This window comes from Tachysurus fulvidraco, chromosome 1 (genome assembly GCF_022655615.1).
Source record: "Tachysurus fulvidraco isolate hzauxx_2018 chromosome 1, HZAU_PFXX_2.0, whole genome shotgun sequence".
Lineage (NCBI taxonomy): Eukaryota > Metazoa > Chordata > Actinopteri > Siluriformes > Bagridae > Tachysurus > Tachysurus fulvidraco.
The window spans coordinates 29,654,329-29,675,356 of NC_062518.1; the positions used below are offsets into that span (position 1 = coordinate 29,654,329).

The following is a 21,028-nucleotide window of genomic DNA, read 5'->3' on the forward strand; positions in this document are numbered from 1 at the left end:
CATATGTAATTAGTTTTACTGAAAGAAACCAAAATAGACAGGTTAACCAGAGAATTATACATAAAATACAAAATCATAAATAACAGCAGTTAGAGAAGTACGCATGGTTTAGTAACAATCACAAATGACTTAAAATGAATAAATACACAGTGATGCGAAACTCAGTGGTGGAGACAATAAAAAAAGGCCTAAATCCTGCTCTCTTGTGCTTAATAGTCAAAACTGCATTAGCATTAACACCATCTCACGAATACAGAAACCACTATGTATTTATACATCCAGTGATGTTACTTCATTTCTGTCAGACAACCAAAAAAAAAAAAGAAACAGGAAGACAGTTGTTGCTATAGCGACCGGAGACGTGCGTCAACCTTTGAAAGAAACAGCACGCGTATCCAAACGCATTAGCAATTTTGCAATTGTGTAAAATCAGCACATTTTTAAAAAGCATGTGTAATAATGTAAGATAAAAAGGAGAGAGGTGAGACTTTAATTACATACATTTACAATTATTCAGCATGAATAAGTTTTTGTTTTTAATATGACTTTCCGTGATGCTATTTTTCTAATATTAAGTTCCTTGTCAAATTTAATAAAGTTTAGTTTGCTTATACATTTATAATTCGCAAAATATATGAAGAAATTATTTACAGTTTTTATTAAGAGTTTTAGTAAAATTAATTTTAAGTCTGGTTCTAGCATTACAGTGCATATCTATTCAAAGAAATGTTTTAACATCAGAAATAAGACAAATAAATACTGCTACAAAAGAGAAATAAAGCATTCTGATACTTTCTCTTCGCTACTGTATGTCTGTCTTATGCCTTGGCGCCCTTCATTTGGATGGACTCATAGGTATCTTGAGTTTGATGTGAAAGTCCCTGAAAGAATTAGAGGAAGAGATTGAGTGAAGGTGTTTTACAGATCTTACAAAACCCTTTCTAAATATTGGAGCTCATTTGAGCCATGCTGGGAAAAAGAAAATTACAGATTTTAAATGATCATTCCTGGCTGTAATAAAGGGAAGAACTTACTTCATAGACTCCCTCTGCTGCTTCCTTCTGCAAGATTGAGAAGAAAAATAATGAAAACTTAGTCTACTTGAAACATTTTTTAAAATCAACACCCTTATAAACCTGCAGAATTGTTGAAATGAAGCATAATAAGTCTCTCTGTACTTTAAAAGAGCTGCATGTATCATTTAAAAAGTGTTTGCACCATACATACTAAATATGAGGAAGTTAGTGTGAAATGAAGGAGAAGTAGACAGGATCAGCATTACTGAAAAAGATTGTAATAGATAGCAAAGCCATCTTCAGCAAACTTCCGCACAAACCACAGTAAAGTTCTGCTTATAATTTTAGCTGTAGTAGCTCATACTGGTTTACTTGAGAATGTTGAGCGTGTTAACGCTGACCATCGAAAACACCGGGTTTCGTACAATGATGAAATAGTTTTCTTACAATAGACATCACATTGTTGGCTCGCACACTAGCAGAAAATGTTCTAGGTGGAGATCGAAACCTTTATCTCCACCCAAATATCTCCACAGAGAGAATGTCATTATACATAAAGATTATTCTCTGTATTTTAAAGTTATAATCATTATATAGTTTTGTATTGTTGGTTGTAATAAATGTGTATTTTTGTGATGTGGCATGGCATACTTTGTGATACTGAGGTCATAGTGAAAGTTAGATTTTAGTGTAGCTAAGGCTTAAATTAGCTGCATTATTTACAGTGTATATGTCAGTGAAATTGTGTGTGTGTGTGTGTGTGTGTGTGTGTGTGTGTGTGTGTGTGTGTGTGTGTGTGTGTGTGTGTGTGTGTGTGTGTGTGTGTGTGTGTGTGTGTGTATGTATACCTTCCCAGAACCCTGATTTTTCCAACGATCCTGCTGTAGCTGTATGTGTGAAAACAACAACATTTACATAAAGAGATGTCATTGTGGGTTTTTTTTTATTATACAGTACATGTCAACTTTTCTTACCCCCTGCTACTATGTGCTAATTAATAATAACATTAAATATGTAAAGTTCACATCAAAACCTAATCATGAGCAGTGATCAAAACCTCATTAATCAAAAAAGGGTGTACCTTCAATCTGCAGTAAAGGACAGTTAGGACAAGTCCGTAGATAAACAGAAAGGCATCCAAGACATAGCAGATGTTTATGTTATCCATAGCAGCTTTGAGAAAGAAAGAAGCAGATTTCAGAATTAAAGACCATCTCCGGCTTATCAACTCCTACTGTACATGAGAAGTTATTTTGATATAATAATAAGCTATTTTTTATTCTTCATCAGTTGTAAGCTTTTATTGTAATTTAAGCCATATATAGCTGTTGCAGTACACAGTGAAACGAGATGACGTTTCTCCGGGACCCTGGACTTAAGGACTTAAGTAAGTTAGTCCTAGATACATAAAGTGCATCTGTGCAACCTGGTGCAAACAGTGTGAGACAAAGACAGTGCAAGACAAAGACAGTGCAAACAAACAATACAAGACAATACACAAAAGACAATACTCAAAAGCAGCGCCGACCAGTGTAAATACTGTATGTTCAATATTGCATGTGCAGAAATACTGGAATGAACATTTAATATAGTAGCAGGAGTTATTTAAGGTATTGTAATGTATTGTGCGAAACAGCAATGGATATGTAACCAAAAAAAAAGTGGGAAACAAGTCATTCAAAATGGGAAATGAAAGTCAGTTTGACTAGTGGCATGTTGCTGTGTAATCTCTTCTTCCACAACAATTCTCCAATAGTGTGTCTTTTTTTTTAATCCATTCTTAGTTACATTAAATGCGGAATTTATAATCCCCTACACTATAACACCTATACAGTTTTTCGCTCAATAGCCTCTCAATTATCTCTGTCTCGACATTAATAACACAAAAAAATAATAATAATAAAATTAAAATGGTCTGTTATGTTAGTGTGAAAGCAAAAATCACAACGTCCTCTATCCTCCATGGTGGAAAAATGACTGACCATGAAAAACCACCTGAAAAACCTTCCATTAATATCACATCCTTACAGAAAGGATGTTATTATTTTTTTTTGCCATCCGTCTATCTGCTTTTTATATCCTTTATATTAGATTATCAAGTTCCTTTTCTACTTCTATACAAGTAAATCATTTTTGTTTCTTATTCAAAATTTCTTTTTTAATTTTTCTGCATATCGTACGGTACATGGTTGTGTTCATGACCAATAATAGGTGAAATTTTAATTTTATTTACATTATGTAGTTTCTGTGAAGTCTAGAAAAGTACTAAAGCAGTCAAAGTGACTATTTGAATTTCATCTTATGACAAATCTTTCAAGAATTTAAGTTATAAAGAAAATGATTGATCAGAAGATGTTAATTAATTGCACATTGCAGAGGTATCTGTAAGAGGAAAGTTATATATTTGTCGCACCAACAAGTCTTGTGTCGCCGTTGTGTCGTGAGATAGTTTTTCACCACAGGAAGGTCAATAGAGGAAATATCTTGTCTCAAAGACTGTATATGGATTAGATCTTGACATGCTGCTGTTAGAGGAAAATAATCCAGACACCATTCTATAGCATTGCAGATTATTTTACTATAATGGCAAAGCCCATATGTTTTTATTGCTTTTGTCAGTTACATTCTGTTACTTCTGTGTCACTGCTACTTGTTAGATAAAGAAGTGTTAAAAAAAAACTTCTTAAACTAGCACTGAATCTTTTTTATTGGTAGTTTATCTGCATCTGTGCTATTTTTGTCCTTAGAGGATTTATCATGCCTCAAAACCAAAATCCCTTAAGGGAGGACAATGCACCCATAGCCTGGGAATAATTAATTAACTTTAGTGGGTCTACAGTACATCCTACATATTTAAATTACAAGTAAGTATTAGAGACTGCAATATAACCATTTTTTAATACATTACAATATTCGCAGAGTTTTTTTTTTCTTCCTGTAAAAAAACTTTTTATATATTCTTTTCATTGTTTTAGACTAAACTCTACAGACATATGAAAAGATAAAACCTGCATTAAAAGATAACATTTATAATATTAATAATATACATGGATTTTAGATTTATATATATATATATATATATATATATATATATATATATATATATATATGTATGTATGTATATGTGTGTGTGTGTGTGTGTGTGTGTGTGTGTGTGTGTGTGTGTATATATATATATATATATATATATATATATATATATATATATATATATATATATATATATATATATAATAAATACACATACATTTATAAAAGGGTTAATGCTCTGGCATTGCGTTCTCTTAGCCACAAAATCAAATAATACATTCGTGGCTGTGTGGAAATTTTTGACTTATTTAAACTAGGAGCTAAAGAAATTGTAAATGTTTAAGGAAATATGTATTTTTTCGTAAGATGTTTTTTTAGAGTATCTTTACTTAGCCGGAGGTGCAGGTGATGATATTGTATCAGGGTACAAATATAGTGTTTACAGCTTCAGATAAATCCTTTATAACATAATCTATGACTGAGCATATGACTAAGTCTATGATTAAAAATAATCTTCAACAAGTACATTATAAAGTTGTAACTGGTTTAGGTTTGAGGGAATTTTTTCAGATTAAAAAAGAAAACCAGATCTCAGATCGTATGGTGTGAAGTTAAAAAAAAACCCTTTGGTCACATCCACATTTCACATTCACATCCCTCATTGCAAGAAAATGTTAAGAAAAGAGAAAAGCTTAATTTCTATTTCGCTTGCAGAAACAATTATTTGATTATAAATGCCTGTAGATGATAGATAAATTAGACAGATGAATGGGTAGAGAGTTTGAAATCTAGATGAGCAATTAATATAAATGTGGGAAATTATGTAAATATCAGGAAGCATATCCATTTACACATCATTACTTTAATGTTAAAATCTTAGCCCATGCATTTGGGTATTATTTATTCCAATTAATGCCACATTTATATAGCTTACGTGCCTCGATATTATTACTAATAACAAACTTTCACCATCCTGGAAACAATACTGAATCATAAAGTACATTTTAGAATAATGTGTTTGTTGTAAGTATGCATTAAATATTCTAAAATCAATGCTGAGTCACTGTATTCCATTTCTTTACATTTCTTCATGTGAAAGTCCATGACTGTGATTGTAAATAAACTATTTTCACAGGCCTCATGTCAACCTCAGCAACTCTCTGTTTACATAATCATTAGAAGATTGAATTGTCCAAATTTGCCATCCAAATATAACTAATGTAAAAACATTTAATTCTTGCTGATTTACTACCGGATGACATAAATTCGTCATCATTTTTGCTATCCTTAGATATGAAGAGATATACTGTATATGTTAAGCAGTTTAAGGAGGTATATGTGTTAACTGCTGTCTAGGTAAACTATAAATCTTGTGTCAAAATCTTACATTAGTCACATTACATTAGAGTTATGTTACTTACCAGCTTAGCCAATGGTCATCAAAAGAGGAAGGTGACAAGGGTGAATCCGGACTTTACTCGCAACTGAAACTGTGTGAAACTGACAGAGTTTTACAGAGAAACAGAACCACACTGCATCGATGGACAGCTAGCTTTCAGGAAACTAACAAGAGCAAAGTGAGAGAGGCATATGAGGGGAAGTTGTGGTATATGCGTGTCCGTTTTGAAGATTAAGACAACCCCACACTTCTCTGATGGGAGGTAAAGAAAAAAAAACCCGTAAGGCGCAAATGCTCTTAAATGCTAAAAGCTGTGACATACTCAGTGTCATGACACTATTATTTTTTAAACTGATGTAAATGTTCACCATGTGATATTAGTGTAGTATCCAGATGTTTTGTAATAGAACAAAGATCAATTTTAGCACTTTGCTACTACTCATTCATCAATGTACTGAATTAAAGTGTTAGTAGGAAGGATACCTTATTTTGACGTTCCATGCTTGACAGTACGAAGGTATAATATTACTGCCATGCTCATGTATTTCTATCAGTTAAAATATGTTACTGCATGGTCAGTTAGTCACTGCCAGCTGTCAGTCAGCTGTAAGCTAGATTTAACCACAATTTCAACAAGCATAATGTTTTTTTTAGACAATATAGTGATTAAATAAACTTGCACTCATTACTCACTGTCCGTATTTAGCAAAACGTTAGAGCACCACACAAGGCTGTGACTGTCTGACTTTTTTGCTTTTTACTTAAATATGTGGAATAAAGTGTGTAGGAAATGTAGTTTATATTGTTTGTTTGTAAAATGCTATTATATTTTATGTAGAGAATGATCATCTTATAGAAGGTGATTCTTATGGTCTTATGTCAGGTGATTGTTATTCTTATGTCAGGTGCATCTGGAAGACGACATGCCTAAAATGTTATTATATTTTATACCTACTGTATATTGTTTCTACTGCTACATGAAAAGGACAAATCAACTATATTAAAGGGTGAATTTGAAAAATAAATGAAATTCTTTTGAGTGTGATCCACTTAGTTTGAATTAATATAAAACATTATTTTTAGGTTAAAGAAACACAAGCATTTCATCACCATTTTTATAGCATATATTTTGTACAAAATTAGCATCAAGCATCATGCCATAGTTTATAGTCATGAAGAGTTACATAAACATAATTATCTTAAAGACTGTTTTTTTGCCATCTATTCTAGTTACAAAGCAGCTTTTTAAGGTATTTGTATATTTGTAAGTTAATCTAATAGAGCCTCTGAGGTTTGTCTGATAGAAATGTGCCACACAAGTATTATGTGTATTTTGTGTACTATAAACATCAGGCTAAATTGAGAGCAGGTTGAACATGTCACAATGCACAACTCATTTACTGGCCTTAATGGATTTACCTAGAGCTAAATCAATAGAGTACTATATTATAAAAGTTCAATTTACAGAATGTTATTAGAAAAGAACGCAAGAGGTATATACTGCAGATCTTAATCTGTAGAGCTGAGGTCTTATTTCTCAGAACGGGATGTGCAGAATTTGCTCGGCTCAGAATGTACAGTCATGTGATAAAGAAAATACACTCTCTTTCAATTCTTAAAAAAAATGTTTTCTGTATCAGTTTCTCACATTTTTTGGAGAAATCTATAGGTATTTTATTATTATTATTATTTTTACAATATTCCATCAGTTTATAGATGCCTATGAGCAATTGTTTATGCACATCTCAATGGGGTTCAGGTCTTGACTTTGACCTGGTTGTTCCAGCTCCTTGATTTTTTCTTCATTAGACATTCAGACATCGATTTGCCGGTGTGTTTGGAATCGTTGTCCTGTTGCATGACCCAATTTTATCCCAGCTTCAGCTGCTGGACAGATGGCCTCAATTTTGTTTCAAGGAAATTGTGGTATGTAGTGGAGTCCATCATTGGCTCAATGACTGCAAGTTCTTTAGATTTCTTGACTGTTAAACAAGCCCAAATCATCACACATCAAATCAAACTAAAACACCTTCGTTGACAGCTGACAGGGTGTTTGTTGTAAATGTGTTGTGGTAATATGGTGTTGTGCATGATGATCAAATACTGTGGTGTTGTGCATGATGATCAAATACTGTATGTCCGCCTTGGTCTAATCAGTCTAAAGGATATTATTCCAGAACATTTGCAGTTTGTTCACATGCACTTTTGCAAACTTGAATCTCATGCTGCCATATTCTTTTTGTAGAGATGGAGCTTTTTCCAAACCACCATTTGATGAAAGCCATAATTGTACAGTCTTTTTCTGATGGTGCTGTCATGAACATAAATATTTAATGTGCTCACAGAGGCCTGTAGGTCACAAATAACAAACTGAAAAAATGTTTGAAAAAATGATCTCATTAATAACTATGGAAATCTTCATGCAAAAGTGAAAGAATGAAATAAAACATTGAATGTTGAATGTGCTTGTTAGTATCAGTTTGGGCAATTTAACGTCCTGTGTGACTAAATGGTCAGCAATTCAGCGAAAAACTAAAGAGCCATACTTGCATGTCAGGAAGCTTCGGATTGTGGCTCAGAGCTGAGTCTTGCCAGAGCCCCTTAGTCTACACAACTAGTTGATCATAAGCAGCTAGGCCTGAGAAATCACAGCAAGAAGCCCAAAAAGCTGTCTGAGTTACTTCTTAGATGAATAAGAGGAGAATAAATAACAGGAGAGCAGACATGGCTCAGCTGAGATCAGTGATCTAGTACCTGAGACCAAAAGACAACTGCTTATACAGTATCTCAATGACCATACATCCTTCTCTGCACTTATGAGATGAGTTTGAGGATGCTATGAGAACAAAGGCTTCTGGAATGTTTTTCATTGAATATGATTTCCTGAATATGATTCAACAGTCCACCTGTTTACACCTAAGGATAATTTGGACTATCTAATACACCTTCTGGCATGTTTTTGAAATCGTCTAGGTTCCTGGATCAGTCCTGAGCTTGTGATATTCTCTATGAGATGTAAAACATCCCCCCCCCTTTATTTTTTATTGGTTGTTGTGTTAAATCTTACCCAGATAATGCTATTTTCTGATTGGCTATTGTGTAGCCTCTTTTTTTTGATTGGCTGATAAGTGTCAGGCTCGACTAAGAACTGAGACGAGCTTAATTCCTGCCCGGTTCCATAGAGACAGCGGTGCAGACTGATGCATTTTGGGTGCTGCAGCATATTAAATATATGATGAAAAGTCAAAAAGTTTTTCTGCGTGAGAAATATGATGGGTGGTGGGAGAGTGTGACAAAAGACACAAATGTGTCACTGTCACTCTCAATGTGTGACATTTGACAGCCCTGTATATATGTTTGTGTCTGTGTCATTTGTCATTTAGCAGACATCCTTATCCAGAGTGACTTACAATTTATACAACCGAGCAATTGAGGGTTAAGGGCCTTGCTCAGGAACCCTGCAGTGGCAGCTTGGTGGACCTGGGATTTGAACTCATGACCTGATCTGTAGTCCAAGGCCTTAAACACTAGGCTGTGGTGTGTGTGTGTGTGTGTGTGTGTGTGTGTGTGTGTGTGTGTGTGTGTGTGTGTGTGTGTGTGTGTGTGTGTGTGTGTGTGTGTGTGTGAGGACTGGAGTAATGGACAAAACGGTCAGTTAATATAAAAGAATGAATACTGACCCCTGTCTTTTGGAGGAATGGAAGTCGGTTATTTCTTCGCCAGCCGCTAGGTGGCAGTAGGTGTAGTTGATAAAGGCTCTGTGTGTCTATGTGTAAACGGTGGAAGTCGGTCGGCCAGCAAAAATGGCTGCGACTATGCTGAGGTCGCTCAAACAACTCGGACGTCCTTCAGCAGCAATTTTAAACAAAAATGTTTTGACACCTGCATGCGCGTTGCTTCAGAGAAGGTAAAGCCTTTGTATAGAATACAAAATGAAACGAACCGCTGGATTTTAAAGGCTGTTTTCTTTAAGAATTGAGCGGTTGTATAAACAAAGTCAATCCCCTTTAATGTGCATTTGGATGTACAGCTTTTATTTAGACTCGACAGTATTGTTTTGGTTTAACTGTATGTGTGTTATGGCGGTGTGAGGAGGTAAAATATACATCCTACAAAAATATTGTGTCTTTCTTTACTCAGTGTTTTTAAATGTCCATTAGTTCATTAGATGTTTGGCTAACTGCTAGCTGCTAACTGCTAGCCATAGATATCTATGGCTGCTAGCTGCTAACTGCTAGCCGCTAACTGCTAACTGACAGCCTGCTCTCAAATAAGTGCCACACATCATTATCTCAGGTTTCAGTATTTATCATTCAGTAGATGGATTTTTTACAAATGTAAACATTGGTAGTGGTTTATCATGCCTCAAACTTGCAATATATAAATCTGGAATATAAATAGAGTTGCTTTTTTCTGTATAATCAGGTTTGAATTGTTTTCTTCATCAAGTGAGATGACATCAGTAACTAATGAACATCAACTATTGTAACTGCAGCTTTTCACAGAGAGATAGTTAGTAGATGGTTATATGGTTATAGGTTAATTATTGGTCAGAATATGGTGATAATAATAATAATGATGATGCAACAGATCTATCCTTAGTCATTTTTGTAAGGATACAAATTTTAAAAGCTATATTAGTGTCAGATATTATTTCATACAGCTGTTTATTATTGTGAAATATATATGTGTATGTACTTATTAAATTTAATATAAAAAATATTTTTATTATTACACACACACTGACACACACACACTGACACACACACACTGACACACACACACTGACACACACACACACACACACACACACAGTGGGTTGAGAAGGTATTCAGACCCCCTACACTGTTTTCAGGTTTTTTGTTGCAGCCAGATTTATTTATTTTTTCCAGTAATCTACACTCAGTACCCCATAAAGACAAAGCCCAGGTTCCTCCCATTTCTCTTGATCGTTGCTGAGATGTTTCTACACCTCGTTTGGAGTCCATCTGTGGTCAATGAAATTAATAAAGGCACACATCTCTCTATAGAAGGCTTCACAGCTGACAGTGAATATCAGCAAAAAAAAAAAAAAACGCAGCATATTTTAGAAAGTTCTCCTTATTTGAAAATTCCCATTTTTTAATATAACACTGGCTGAACTAAAGTTGTTTATTTCCCTTTTAGGGGAACAGCTACAACAGATTGAATCAAATATCGCACAAACCCAAAAAAAAAAAATCATGTATTGCATGATTTAGTAAAAAGAATCTTTTTCCAAGCATTGGTACAGTTAGTGTGATGTTTCTGATGTAATTATTTAATTGAAAGAATGCCTGCATGTTTATATTCCAGTTTTTATATCTGGGTTGTTAAAGCTTCACCATGGACACAGACAGATTTACGTTGGTTCTTTGTAGGCAGAAGCAATGGCAGCCAGATGTGGAGTGGGCTGAGCAGTATGCGGGTGCAGTTATGTTCCCCAGTGCTGTCACCAAGAATTGGGCTCCACCACCATGGAACGGTTTGTCCACTTTTTTTTTCTGACTCACTTCATGGTAATGATAAACACATTTGAGTGCCATGTTGTTAAACACTTCTGCTTTTATATGATTGTGAGTATTTTACCAAGTGAGGAATTATTTTAAGTTCTATTGGGAAACTAAGTAGTACTTCTTAATGCTTTCCCACTAGTGGAAGAGGTCAGGTTTGTTTCAGGTAAACAAAGCGTCCGTATGACTTCACAGACAAAGACCCTCCTGCAGAGAAGGAAGTGTCAAACCTCACTATAAACTTTGGGCCTCAGCACCCTGCAGCCCATGGCGTGCTGCGTCTGGTGATGGAACTGAGCGGTGAGTCTGTGAAGAAGTGTGATCCTCATGTGGGTCTGCTGCACCGTGGCACAGAGAAGCTCATTGAGTACAAGACCTACCTGCAGGTACAGTAGCCTAGCTTTAAAGATAAGGATGTCTTTAAGATAAGGATGAAACTGGGTGGTTTGATGGTGATCTTCATCATGGTGAGAGAGTTCTTATTCCGTTCCTTCTATAGGCCCTCCCATACTTTGACCGCCTGGACTATGTGTCTATGATGTGCAATGAACAAGCCTATTCTTTGGCAGTGGAAAAGCTGCTGAATATCCAGGCTCCAGTTCGTGCTCAGTGGATTAGAGGTAAGGAGCAACTCAATGCCCTAATTTCAGTTTATCTAGATTATGAACCTACCAACATTTTATTACTGTAACCCACCTAAATGAGTCCACTTTATCATGTAATCTACTTCAGGGTTCGTAGATAGACAATATTACAATAAAGTACATTTCTTACGAGCCATCTTGTATGATATTATTTTTATTTATTAATTTTTTTAACAAGTTCTCTCTGCCCACAGTGCTGTTTGGAGAGATGACTCGTATTTTGAATCACATCATGGGCATCACTACACACGCCTTGGATATTGGTGCCATGACCCCTTTCTTCTGGATGTTTGAAGAGAGAGAGAAGGTGAGAGGAATTGATGATTTGTTCATCAGGTCATGCAAGCAAATTTTAGCATGGATATCTGTGATTTTAATTTTGGTTAAGAGTGATTTAAGTTGTGTATAGTCTTTCACATAAAGAGAACAGCACAGTGAAATGCAATGCGCTGAGATGGCTGACAATTTTTTTGTGGTTCACTGGTATAAATGAGACAGCAGTGATTTTACAACCAGTACAGATGGGTAACTAATGTTTTTAGGGAAAACCTACAAAGTGGCACTGATTTAACATACAGCTGAATAGAAAGGTGTGCATGGTCCTTGTCCTATGATCATGTAGACTTCATGACTTAATGTGCACAACATGGTGACCATAAAACGGGCAGAGCCAAAGTGTCACGAGATGTAAATTACAGCATCACATTTTGTGACTCAGAAAAGCTTAATTCACTAGACATTAGAGTAGATATAATGCTTCCTTTATGAATGCTTAGCTGCACACTTGACACTTGTGATGAGCTTGAAAGAGTTTTGCGCAGGTTGCATTTCCAAAATAAAAATGTAGTTGTTTTTGAATAGCTTGCCAGCAGCTTCAGTTCTGAGCATGTCTGAATTGTGGGTTGGGTTAAATAATGGATCATTTGGATTTTATTGAAAACTGACCGCAATTCTAGCATTTCCTGCCTGTTCCCATTGTTTCTGCATTGTTTCGTTCAGATGTTTGAGTTCTATGAACGTGTGTCTGGAGCCAGAATGCACGCTGCTTATGTTCGACCTGGAGGAGTTCATCAGGTCAGTTGACTGGAATTTAAAAAACCTTTTAATTTCTTATTGAAAAACAAACTGAGTAGACAACTGGAAAGCTGAACTGAATCCAGGTTACGGTGTATGTTGTAGGATTTGCCCCTGGGACTCATGGATGATATTTATGAGTGGTGTAAGAACTTCTCAATACGCATTGATGAAGTAGAGGAGGTAAGAGTATGAATGAGCGTTAGAGATAGTTGCTCTTTTAGTCTTGTAGGGTCAAATGTTGACGGCTTGTAAGTCTATCTCACTCTGAAGACTTTTCGGACTTAAGTCTTTTGAGAATGATGTTAATATCAATGAAACATTTGTAGATGTTGACGAACAACCGCATCTGGAAGAACAGAACTGTTAATATTGGGGTCATTGGAGCAGAAGATGCACTCAACTATGGCTTCAGGTACCAAATACAAACAGTGTTTAGTTTTTGTATTTTTTAAGTATACACTTATAGGTCTATCATTATAGTTTATCGTGTATATGTTCTTCTCCCTTTCTCAGCGGAGTGATGTTGAGGGGCTCTGGTATTATGTGGGATTTAAGGAAATCTCAGCCCTATGACAAATATGATGAGGTGGACTTTGATGTGCCTGTTGGAACCAACGGGGACTGCTATGACAGGTAAACACTAAGAGCTCACATGTAAAATTAAGGCTGAGAATGTTTTAAGTGCTAAATTGTTTTTAATTTGACTTTAAATGTGAAAGCCTGATCACACATACAGGGGAATTTAGTAACAGACAGGAATATGAACAGGATAATATTTGCTCAACACAGGTATCTTTGTCGCGTGGAGGAAATGAGGCAGTCTTTAAGGATCATGCAACAGTGTCTTAACAAGATGCCCGAGGGAGAGATCAAGGTGGATGATGCAAAAGTCGCACCACCAAAGAGATCTGAGATGAAGGTGGGATGCGTGTGTGTATTTGTGTAAAAATGTGTCTGTGTGTAATATATATATATATAGGGTTTAGGCAATATACATAAGTATTAAATTTATATGAAGTTCTGTAGTAATGTGAGGCATGTGCATTACATTTCTTATAAACAAGGGTCAGGTTACATCATTTAGATCTCCTGCCTGCTTTATTTACACTTAGACATATACCTATACTCTAATAAATATACATATCTGAAGTAAATTCCTTCAAGCAGGTGGAAAATAATTTTTGTGCTTAAAAATCTGTAGTCCAAACTGTTGGCCAGAGAGCATAGGCTCTTAGGATTTACTGTAGCAGACTTTATTTAATAACATTTTGACCATATGTAAGTGTTAACAAAATTTCTGTAAATAGTTTAATTTCTCTGGCATATTTCTCTGTAGACGTCTATGGAATCCCTAATCCATCATTTCAAGCTGTACACAGAAGGCTACCAGGTTCCACCAGGAGCCACATATACAGCTGTTGAAGCACCAAAGGTAAATCCCTTTACTGTAAAATCCTTAGCTGGAAGCAAAGGCATCAAACCTGTGTGGAGAGGTGCACTATTAGTAAACATTGTACATACTTATAAATGAACCGTTATATAGCATAATCCAGATCATATAATACAAGATCATCTTTCACAGCCTCAAGGATGGATTAAAGATAAAGTCTGTGCTTCACTGTAGGATAACATGTAATGTATGGGTTTTTGTTTTTTTGTTTTTGTTTTTGTTTTGTTTTTTTGGGGGGGGGGGGGGGCTCAGATAAGCGAAGGCAAGAAGCAACATGACAAATGTATTTAACGACAAGTAAAGCTCCCCAAAGTATTTGCGTGTCTTCTTAAAAAAAATTGATCCTTATCACAATGGATCAAAATGCACATATTTTCTTTCTTTCAGCTGTAATGTAGAGTGAAATGAAATGTATAATCAGTTCAAACGCCTATATACAGTATTTAAGCATGTTTAAATATGCATTTCATGCTTGAATTCATTTTTGAATTAATTGCGTACATTTTATCGCTGTATCAGTGGCTTTTCAGAACACACTTAAAAACCAAATGGCAAACGATCATGATGTTAAGGATGATTCAGATTAATTAATGTATTTTTTCATATAAAAATTTGGGGTTCTAGTTTTAAAGATATATATTTTTAACCACATTTATCTTTGAAATCTTGTTATGGAGGTCCCTGTGTTTAAATGGGGTCTTCATTTGAGCATTGTTCAAAATGACTGTTTCTGTCTGTGTATTGAGATACAGAATATTTGGTATAACTGATATAACTAAAGTTGTTGCTGTTTCTCCATAGGGAGAGTTTGGAGTTTATTTGGTTTCTGATGGCTCCAGCAGACCCTACCGCTGCAAGATCAAAGCTCCAGGCTTTGCTCACTTGGTAAACAGATTCTCTTATTCGAGACAGCAAACCCTGATGCTCACTGTGTAAATGATAATTGATGATAAGAGCAAAAATATATCGTTTACAATACGGCACATTTAGCATTAGGATCCTAATATTGCTGTATTGCTTAGTCATGTTTAGTCGATAGTATGCTTCCTGTTCTTTAATGCCTGAAATTTCATTTAATTACAGGCTGGTTTGGACAAAATGTCAAAAGGACACATGCTTGCTGATGTGGTGGCCATCATTGGTAAAATGATTTATATATAACTTTATAAATTTATAATAACTTTTTTTTTTTTTTAAACATAACAGTGAATTGTTTGTGGAGTATTCATTAGTACTCACTGACGATCTAAAGACCTTCTGACAGAAATCAGATCATTTTAGAATTGTATAGCTTAGTGACCTTGGGACCACTATTTAGTTTGTGCATTGATTCAGACTTGAAAGCCTTCTCTAAGTCGTTCTGGATAAAGGCATCTGCCAAATGCTGTAAATGTGTGTGTCTAGGTTAGAGGCCCTCGAGCTCTCACGGTCACCTAATACAACATGCAGCTGAGTGTTGAATTCTTCAAGGATTTCTTATAGCTGTTTATTATTATGAAATATATGTGTATGTAATTCTTTTATTAAACACACACACAGTGCGGTGAGAAGGTATTCAGACCCCCTTCACTTTTTTTCAGGTTTTGTTTTGTTGCAGCCAGATTTTTTTTTTTTTTTATTAATCTAAACTCTGTACCCCATAAAGACAAAGAGAAAACAGAATTCTAGAAAAATCAGTAAATTTGTTTTTAAAAAAATAAAATAAATATATATATATAAGTATTCAGACCCTTTGCAAAAACTTTAGAAAATTTAGCTCAGCTTCCTTCCATTTCTCTTGATCGTTGCCGAGACGTTTCTACACCTCGATTGGAGTCCATTTGTGGTCAATGAAATTAATTGGACATGGTTTGGAAAGACATACACCTCTCTATAGAAGCCTTCACCACTGACAATGAATATCAACAAAAAAAAAAAAAAAAACAGCAGAGCATGTTTTAGGAAGTTTTCATTATTTAAAAATTCTCATTTTTTTAATACAACACTGGCTGAACTTGTTTATTTCCCTTTTAGGAACTCAGGACATTGTGTTTGGTGAGGTGGACCGTTAAAGAAGAACAATGCCTGTTTTGTGTAAATCTGTTTGGTCTTCAAAATTCACTCTAGTGATGTTATGAGGGACAACTTCAATCAAACCTCTCCATGTATAAAAACCTAATAAACTGAATAAATATTTTATGTCTGTGCCTGGTGCTGTTTCTACTTCCTGTATAGTTATGTCCTGAAGAGGAAGGATGTGTTTTACTGATGCGGGGATGTGGTTGATTGGTAGTATGATACTAATAGTTCATATTCAGCTAACATTTTCCTTGCTTAAAAAGTTTCAGATAAGCAAAGAAAGAAATCTGGCATGATTAAGTTACCTTATATCCATGTCGTTCACGGTCCTGATATAATGGAGATATTGGAGGCAAGATACAATAGCAACCACACTTGGGAAGGGTAATGTACAGGGGTGGTTCTAGGCCTTTTTTAGGGTGGCTCCAGCCCCCCTAAAACTAAAAGTATTTTTTTTACTTTCATAAACAATAAGAATTACGTTAAAATGCAGGACATGTCGTCGATGGGAAAGAAAATTATTTATTAGAATGATCCAAGAGTTTTTTTTTGTTTGTTTGTTTGTTTTTGTTTTTTTACACACTTTGCTTTAAAGCAAGTGTGTTGTAGTCTTTAAAAAGTGTGTCATCAGCTGTGAACAGAGTCAGTCAGAGCTGGAGGTGTTATCTATAACGTTAATCGGCGGAAAACCGCAAAGACTGCAACCAAAAGCAGTGAAATTTCACTATTCTTATTACTAGAGTTGATGGCACAAACAAAATGTTAATGCAAACAATTCATTCAATACTAAATAAAACTGACATTTATTGATTTGGTCTTTGTCTTGTGAATATTTTTTTTTATTAATGACTGCATTAATTGGACACACTGTTTGTAGAGAATGCACACATACATGAACTGATTTGATTCAAGACTGGCATCATTACATCATGCATAAAATTTTGGTGTCCAATTTTAAATAATACCATAACTTTTGGCTTAATGTGTAGTCATTTAATATGTAATATAAAACTCTTCTTGTCTCACTAAGGGCTAAGCCCACCAAAGATGAAATACTAGAAACGCCCCTGGTAATGTATAAAATGTGATGCACAGGCAGTACTGACATTCAGTTTTTTATGACAGTAAAAAAAAAAAAAACACTTGATAAGCAAAAACTTTATTTCAGTTCTGTTATGTAAGCAGGAGAAAAAATCAGAATGTGTCTGTAGTGAATATTATCCACCATTACAAGTAACCCATATCAGTGCATTGCATTTCACTGTGCTGTTCTCTTGACGTGAAAGACTATACACAACCTATAATGCTTTTCATTAGTGACCTACAGGAAAACTCTTCTCTTATGTCACTTTATAGCTTCAGTGACATCAGAAGGTGTAGTTAAGAACTACAAGTGAACATTGCGATGGACTTTAATATAATTCCCCAGATGTTTGATCAGCCGTAAAGACCTACATGTGGGCTGTGGCTGTAATCACCAATCAATAATGAGGCTTGTTCCTTTATACTATTACTACAGCCTTTGGAGACGGTGTACACTCAAGATGCTTGTGAAACTTGCAGTGTGTAGGAAAGCCTTGTTTCAGCCACACTGCCTGTAAAACTCATGACTGTAACAGTATTTCAGTGTATATTTAGGTGCCAAAATTTGTGGCTTGCAAAAGTTCCAAAATTTAACTTCACAATAGTTTTTTTATCACTAGTCTGCTGGAGTAAAAGTAAATACTACTAATAATAAAAATGTCAGTGGCAAGTTGTACACTTAAATAAAAAAGAGTACACATAAATATGCTCAATATATGGTGATCCAAGATCCTTTCAAACTTTGACCACAGATATAAAACAACATACGTTCTTATAAAAACAGTGCTTTTATTTGATATACTGTGAAAAAATAATTACATAACATTTTTAAAAAAATATTGGAAAAAAAGATAATGAAATAAAAAAATGAAAATTCATTAACTTCTGTTGTATATCTGTAGAATGCTTCAACTATGAAGAACAGTACAGTAAGGGCAACATTTGCTTTCTAAGACACAAGTATACAGGATACAGTCCTACCAGCAGAATAAAAGTATTGGAGCAGGAACTTTAGGGAAGTAAAGGATTACATAAAGATATTTGTACACAAAGAGATACACACACACACACACACACACACACACGCACACACACACTCATTTCATTCTCCTCCAGCCTTAAATTGGCATATAAAGTGTTGGATTATAAAAGTCATGTTTTCCTAAGGCCACTCTTTTTTTTTTTTTTTTAAATCAACACACATATTCATATATCCCTCTTTTTGTCCTCATACGGCTTCAGTACTTCAGAGAAGGAAGTTGTAGGAAGGTCATGTCCTCAAATATAGTTTAGGCCACACCTCCCAGACGCTTCTTTTTCTGTCAACTGCTCAAAGTAACCAAATATACCGTAAAGACATACTAATGGGCAACACAGGCAGGTATAAAGGTGCGATCAGTTGGTGATGAGCATCTCAGTCTGCTGAATGCTCTTTAGCACCATACTGTACTCCAGCCAAGTATAACCAACACAGCTCATTATTAAGTTTTTTTAGTTTGTGTGTTTTTGTAACAACAGGTCATAAAATCTTTAAAAATCCATTTTCGAACATTAGTCCTTCTGCCAATTTTCCCTTTGCACGGTTGAATGTATTAATACTGCATTTAAAGAGTGCATCACACTGAATGATATAAAATAATACTTGAAAGAGGAGTAACACGTGGGAAAGTATTTACAGGACTCCTTCCATCGAAAGGCATCGAAACTCAGATGACGACGACCATAGACAGAATCTGTACCGCTGTTCCATGATGGAGAAGCATTACGAGACGGATCGTCTTCATCTTCACCCTTGACATGATCGTGATGGTTTTATCCTTCAAAACCTGTATGGTTTCATCTTGTCCATAGTCCAATTCAGACTCTTTTTTTACTGGTCGATAAAAAGGTTCCTCCAACGTAGGTGTCTGTGTTTGGCACAAGTAGCAGTGTGTCTTTGTGATATTGAGTGTGTGGGAACAGTCCCCAATGTATTAGATATTGATTAACTTATATATAAACATTCTGTTCTCTGGGACAGAAACTGTGAACCCAAAACTGTCGAGAAATCCGTCCAAGATCCGACGATGTTATCGTGCTCCACTCGGTTTGTTATGTCTTATAATAAGGTGACGGCATAGCAGCCTGATCTAAGATCAGTATGTGTACCTAAGGCTGGGTCATACATTTTATAATCTTTTGCAGTCCCAGATCCTTCAAAACACCCTTTTTTTGTCACCATTATTAAAGAGAGTCCAAAAACAACAAACATGGACAAATCTGCATATTTCCTTGTTTGTTGAGGTGAATATCACCTAAATAAAGAATGACACTCTTAACGATGAACCTTTGGTCCACAATTCTTTACAGAAATATGAGAGGCAAAAAATAATTCTGTATTTTGGGAATAGTCAAAACACTCTAGCCTAGTGTGCAAACGAGAGATTACAGGTAGATTATAAGGGGAATAATTCTATGCTAGAATACTGGAATGCAGTGCAAACAATGACCCCACTACAAAGCACCATGAAAACGAGTGAGGGATTCAGACATAAACGCAGCGATACTTTATGTGCTCCAAGATAAATGACTCATGTCAAAACACTTTGAAAAATATATATGGTTTACTATGTTGTCTCCATGCGCATCCCACTACATACTCCGACGTCGGCTTGCCCCATTATGAAAAGTAAAGGAAAGAGTGAAAGAGAGAGAGAGTGAAAGAGAGAGATTGAGAGAGAGAGAGAGAGAGAGAGAGTGAAAGAGAGAGATTGAGAGAGAGAGAGAGAGAGAGAGAGAGAGAGAGAGAGAGAGAGAGAGAGAGAGAGAGAGAGAGTGAAAGAGAGAAAACGGGTAAAAGAAAGAAGAAAATAGCTTTCATCGGCCATGGCTGATGGCTTCCTGAACTGGTCTCTTTCCTTCCTCATTAATCTATCTTCAGATCAACCACTATGTTCCAAAGTGCTTTACTTCAGTGACATGAGTTGCAACTTCGTTGATGAGAAAGAAGTCATTCTGCCTAAAACAACTTAACTAAAATGTAATTGGACCACAGATTGTTGTCTTTGTTCCTGTAACAGTTCTAAATGATAAGGTTTGTAGCCCACTTCATGAGGTAGCTTAGCAATCTAGAATACCGACTAGACACTAATTAACAAGTAAAGCAGGTAAGTGTAAAGACTTTACATCACCTAGGGTCCAACTTATCTCGCTCACTTTGTAGGGGTGTAACGGCACGCGGAACTCAAATCTGATAGTTTTCGTTACGAAGGTGTCTCGGTGCAAAATGTCATCAATACAGCAAAAAGAAGCAAAGTCAGAATGTGTGTCTTAAGTTTCTGTTTTCCTTTGATTAAAACATGACTGTTATAAAAAAGTACAAAAACTCAAATGTGACAATGACGGTGTTCGTGTGATCCATTCAGACTCTTAGCAGCATAGAACAAAACAAAAGCTGTGCCTGAGGAGGGAATGACTATAACAAACTAAATGTCTAATTATTACATTAGAATTCTAACATGAGCTCTGTGGCCAAATATTTGCTGACATGATGCTTAAGGGTATTTCTCTGAAAGTGTTTTTTTAATGTTTAAATTCTGCTGTTGGATAGTTACACACTCAGTGTCACGCTGATCTCTGTAGCATGTTTTTGAATCCTGCCTTCAAGCTATAACAAAACTAAATCGGACGTGAGAGACGTGCGTGGTGCTTTCAGAGTGTGAAATCACTGTAAATCTGTACACGTGAAATTGTAGGAATTT

General features: G+C 35.4%; 2 protein-coding genes across 2 annotated transcripts; one reads left to right on the forward strand and one right to left on the reverse strand.

Moving 5' to 3' along the window:
* On the reverse strand, positions 1-5,647 carry fcer1g (Fc epsilon receptor IgFc epsilon receptor Ig). The gene is given in 5 exon segments (XM_047800310.1): positions 1-881; positions 1,035-1,061; positions 1,865-1,903; positions 2,098-2,189; positions 5,468-5,647. Coding segments are annotated over 5 exon segments (240 nt in total). The 5' UTR covers positions 5,487-5,647; the 3' UTR covers positions 1-818.
* A 3,551-nt stretch (positions 5,648-9,198) lies between these two features.
* On the forward strand, positions 9,199-16,325 carry ndufs2 (NADH:ubiquinone oxidoreductase core subunit S2). The gene is made up of 14 exons (XM_027169563.2): positions 9,199-9,352; positions 10,845-10,948; positions 11,172-11,362; positions 11,476-11,596; positions 11,815-11,927; positions 12,620-12,694; positions 12,800-12,877; positions 13,024-13,109; positions 13,211-13,330; positions 13,487-13,616; positions 14,034-14,129; positions 14,949-15,032; positions 15,231-15,288; positions 16,161-16,325. Exons 1-14 carry the CDS (start codon positions 9,249-9,251, stop codon positions 16,196-16,198), a joined length of 1,398 nt encoding a protein of 465 aa, XP_027025364.1. The 5' UTR covers positions 9,199-9,248; the 3' UTR covers positions 16,199-16,325.
* Positions 16,326-21,028: the final 4,703 nt, after the last annotated feature.